The following is a 4,943-nucleotide window of genomic DNA, read 5'->3' on the forward strand; positions in this document are numbered from 1 at the left end:
GTCCTTCTTCCCGCCGCCGGTGCCCAACCCCTTCGTGCAGCAGACGCACATCGGCGCGGCCAAGCGGGTCCAGGTGAGGCGCGCGGGCCCGACGGGGGAGGGCGGCCGAGGGGGGCGTGGGCCTGAGAGGGGAGGTGGCCGGGGCGCGGGGCGCGGGGCGCGTGAGTCTGGGAAGCTGAGGCGTCTGAGGAAGAAGGAGCTGTCGATGTGAGGAGAGCACTTCTGAGCGGCTCTGCGTGTGCAGGGGGCAGAACTGTGGGTCTGAGAACTGAGGACCCTTGGAGGATGGCCCGAGGGGGCGTGTGGAAAAGGAAGATGCAGGGAAGCTCTGGGCCTGAGAGGAGGATCCGAAACCGGAGCTGAGCCGGCGGGTGGCGGAGGACACATGCCGTGCCTGAGGAGGGGCAATGAATCTGTGGCAGCAGTTTCAACTTGAGTTTGTGAGTGTCGTGGGAGGCGGACCTACCACAAGAGAGTGGATGTGGGGAAGTCTTTTTTTTTTTTTTTTGGCCTTCATGAAGGCGAGGAGTCAGTTCGGGATGGGTAGAGTGAAGGAGAAGGCGGACAGTCGGGGTGCGGAATTAGAACAACACGGGAGGTGGGAATGACCTAGCTGAGCAGGGGCATCCAGGGTAGGAAATTATAATCAAAGAAAAGAGATAACCGAGTCAGCTTAAGGTGGTCAAGAGTCTGGTGCTGAGTCAGTCTTCACTCATACACTTGTCCTAAATTCAAGGATGACAGGTAGCCCAGACTGTCGTCCACTGTTAAAAACAGCTATACCGTATACACAAAAGAAGTTTCCTTTCCTTTCCCTTTTCAGTATTTTATCAATATGACTTTAAGATTTCAAGTTACCGAGAAGAATTTTTGAAATAATGATGCTCTCATATTTTTGAAGGTAGGATCAAAAAGGAATGTTTATAAATATTTATATTGCACCTAGAGTAAATTATTGGTTTTTTTTAATCACCTGGCTTGTTACTGTTTAGAGAGATTTTCCTAGTAATTCTGTGAAAGCTGTAGTATAGTGAAAAGATCACTAGTCTTAGTCAGAAGATCTGATCATTTATTAGTTGTGACTTTGGCCAGGTTACTTAACCACTCTGAACTACACTTTCCTCATCTACTAAATTGGAATAATAATACTTCATTGGAGGGTTAAAATTAAGTGAGATCATGTGTGAAAGAATCTGATATTGTTTGCTGATTTTAATATTGATATTACCTCAAAATTGGTTCACTGTTAAGAACTATTATTTGTTGCAAATCTTGAAAATGGTACAGAAAAAAAAAAAAAGGTTGCCCAATATTTGAGAACTTATTCAGTGAAAATCCATATTGGTTGCTCAGTGTGGGTATGAGTGAATCTTATGTGAATATACTTTAGCCTCATTCCAACTCTTTCTTCAGGGTCTCTGCTATGGTCTTTTCTTGTAGTCAAGATTATTTCTTGGTCTTGGAAGAGAATCTCAGCCAATTATCTACCACGTGACTTGGTAACTTCAGTCATCTCGTCTTCTCCACAGTACTGTCCCTAACTCTCCATGACACCACTCACTCCAAATAAATATAAATTTATTGAAAATGAGTATGCTTACCATATAAATAGAATTCAAGAAAAATCTGGATCCATAATCCTTTCCTTTTTTGTTTTGTGATATTTGTTTTGAATATACCATTAAATTAAATTTTTATGATGTTAGAATATGCTCGCGATTGAAGCCCCTCCTTACAAATGGCTTGATCTCCCAGAGTCTGTTGTCTCAGTAAAAGGAAGTGATAGTTCTACCAGCCTCACAGAGTTTTGAGAGATTAAGTGAGATGCATGTTTAAAGCCTGATGCATAACTAATAGTTTGCTTCCCTTTCTCTCTACTTTGTTTCAGTACAGGTGTACCTTGTTTTATGAGCCATTCCTGAAAAACTGTGGATAAATCTAGCTTTATGAAATGTTTTTGTCCTTTATGGAAGCTTCTATTTAGAATACTTTGAGTAATTTGTAAATAAGCCATCCTTATTTACCTTTTTCTCAAATCTGCATTTTTGCATTCAACCGTGTGTCTTCATAAAGCAGTCAGGAAGTACATTTATTAATATATTCGATGTTAGAGTGAATAGCAACCTTTTCCTAATTTGCTTAGGCACGTCATGACTTCTCATGTTACAGTAATCAATAAAATGACAGCTTCTTAGACCAGATGGTCTTTGATGTTCTTTCTAGATATAGCCTTGGAATTTGTGACTTTATCTTGGGACCTTTCTATGTAATAGTTCTGGAGCTCTTACTTGTCTTACCTTATACATTTTCTATTTTATAGGAAACAGAATGATGACAAAGTTTCACTATACGAGTATTTATAAGTCAGTCTTCAAATGAAGGATAATTTAACAGGGCTACTGTTGGTCCTAGGAATGGTGGAGTAGTTTAATTCAGACAAACCTTGCCATAGATAGCAATTACAAACCCTGATCAAAATATAAAAAACTCTATGAAGGCACAGTAGAGCAACAAAAATAAAACAGAAACTGGATGGGATTTTTTTCCTTGAGAGAATAATACTGTACTATGCAATATTCTTCCCCACCCCCCCTTTTTTTTCTTGTGGGTTCTTGCTTGCCACCACAGGAGTGGACCACTAGAAAACCTAATCTTATTGGCCTGTTATATCAGAGGACAGAGTTCAGGACTATCAGAGTGGCTGAAAATTGAGGGGGAAATCCAGAAAGGAGGAAGCTAGAGATGAAGAGCCCCCACATCAGCAAATAAATACCTCTCAAATCCTTGGCTGATCCCTAAACTGTGTACTTGCAAAGGAGCCTTCAAGGACCCTGGAGGAAAGCAACAACTGAAAAGGATGAAAAAGCTGTGCAGATATTTCAACTGGTGAATGCCGCAGGTGAGGCACAGTTAGAGTCCCACCAAGTAAGAGGTCCTTGGTAAACAAACACCTCAGGCTTTATATGTTGAAACCTCACAAAGGTGTTAACTTAGGAGAAAAGCTGTGTCTTAAGATTTAAGCTTTAGTCTAAGATTAAGGGCAAACTTCAACAAATTTTTCCTAACAAAGTGTAAAGCCAAGCCTCTGTAAGGTGAAAATAATCAGCTGGTATTTCTCCTATGTATTTGGACAAAAATCAATAGTCTTCGGAGAAAGATAAAGAATATCTACAATATATTATCCAAAATGGCCAATATACTATAAAAACAATACTAGAAATTCAAAGAAATAGGAAAATGTGACCCATGGTCAAGAGAAAAAGCAGGTAATAAAAATAGATCCTAGGGGCCGGCCCGTGGCTCACTCGGGAGAGTGTGGTGCTGATAACACCAAGGCCGCGGGTTCGGATCCCATATAGGGATGGCTGGTTGCTCACTTTGGTGAGCGTGGTGCTGACAACACCAATCCAAGGGTTAAGATCCCCTTACCAGTCATCTTTAAAAAAAAAAAAAAATAGATCCTAACATGACAAGATGTAGCAATTTGCAGATAAATATAAAGTATCTATTATAAACATGTTCAAGGACTTAAAGGAAAAGAGTGTCATAATGAGTGAATAGTTGGAAGGAGCTTAGCAGAGAAATAAAAACTGTAAAAGAAAACCAAATGGGCCTTCTAAAACTGGAAAATATTATATCTGAAATGAAAATTTCATCAGATGGGCTTAGTAGCACGTTGGAGATGATAGAAGAAAGGATCAGTGAACTTGAAAATAGATCATCAGAAATTATTTAATCTCAAAAGTAGAATGAAAAATTGAGATGGGACATCTGGAAAAATGGTGAAGTAAGAGCTACTGAAAATCATCTTCTCCATAAAAGCAATGAGAAAACTGGCAAAAAATAAAATAGATAAAAATAAATAGAATCAATTTTGTCCTAGCTCTGAAAATTAACCAAAGGCTTTTAATAATCCAAGGAGCATCTATTAAAGAAAAAGTGCTGACTTTTGGTAAGAACAGTAAGCTTTATTTATGATAATTTAACTAGCCTTCTCTCATTCTCCCCCTTCAGCTCTTCAATACTTTTGAAAACCAACAGCTCCCTGTCATGGTGAAAACAATCAACCTGGCAGCCACTAGAGGGGGAAGAATAGTTTTGGAACTCCTTCAAAATCCCATTCCCAGAGAATTGTTATTATTCGTTCTGTCTGGTGGCTGCATGGAAGACTCTGCTTGCAAGGCTGTCTTTATTTGCCTTGCCTTGGAGCTTATAAAATGCAAAACAGGCTTTTCTCAAGGGTGTTGGTTAAAAATAATCAGAGGCAATTGCTTAATATCACAGCTGCCTCATGTAGTAACAGTTGGAGCAGACAATAGACTACAAAGCGTAACAGAAAAAGCTAAGGGATGAGATGTCCATAGGGTACTTAAAAAGTTTTGGCTTTGACATATTCCTGGGAGTCTAGAAGGCCATCTACATGTGTAGGGTACATTCCTAAGGCTATGCACATCCCTGAAAAGATCCAAGAATGCTCTCAACTCTCACTAACCTTGAGCTTGTATGGGCCAAAAATGAAGACTAAGGCAGAGTTGTGAATTGTCACCTGCCTGAGTGTTGAAGGTATGTCCCAACATACACAAAGAGATCCTTTGCAAACACTGGGAAACTAATTGATTCCGGGCACTTAAGAAAATCTCTATCTAATCATTAGCTGACCACTAAGCTAACCCATCAGTCTTCAGTAGCCACACATGACAAAGAATGCAAACTTTTTAGAATTAGTTCATAAAATTAATTAAATATGCAAATAACAACAACAACAAACAGCAACCACAGCAAACCCCGATGAGGGAGGAGAATCTTATTTTCAGAGTTGCTTTGTGATAATGCTTAAAATGTTCAGTTTTCATTAAAAAGCATTGCAAGATATGTGAAGAACAATAAAGTGTGGCCCAAATATAGCAAAAAAAAAAAAAAAAAAAAAAAACCAAAAAAAAAAA

General features: G+C 39.6%; 1 protein-coding gene across 1 annotated transcript in view; it reads left to right on the plus strand.

Annotated features, from left to right (window-relative positions):
• Nucleotide 1: 1 nt before the first annotated feature.
• LOC103610354 (lysophosphatidylcholine acyltransferase 2-like) overlaps nucleotides 2-4,943 on the plus strand; it is a gene marked incomplete at both ends in the record, with an annotated part of 31,986 nt that continues 27,044 nt past the window's right edge. The window contains one exon of the mRNA XM_008594539.1: nucleotides 2-73. Within this exon, the coding sequence (XP_008592761.1) occupies nucleotides 2-73 (72 nt within the window). The remainder of the gene's footprint in view (nucleotides 74-4,943) is intronic.

Source organism: Galeopterus variegatus, unplaced genomic scaffold, assembly GCF_000696425.1.
Source record: "Galeopterus variegatus unplaced genomic scaffold, G_variegatus-3.0.2 Scaffold10988, whole genome shotgun sequence".
Lineage (NCBI taxonomy): Eukaryota > Metazoa > Chordata > Mammalia > Dermoptera > Cynocephalidae > Galeopterus > Galeopterus variegatus.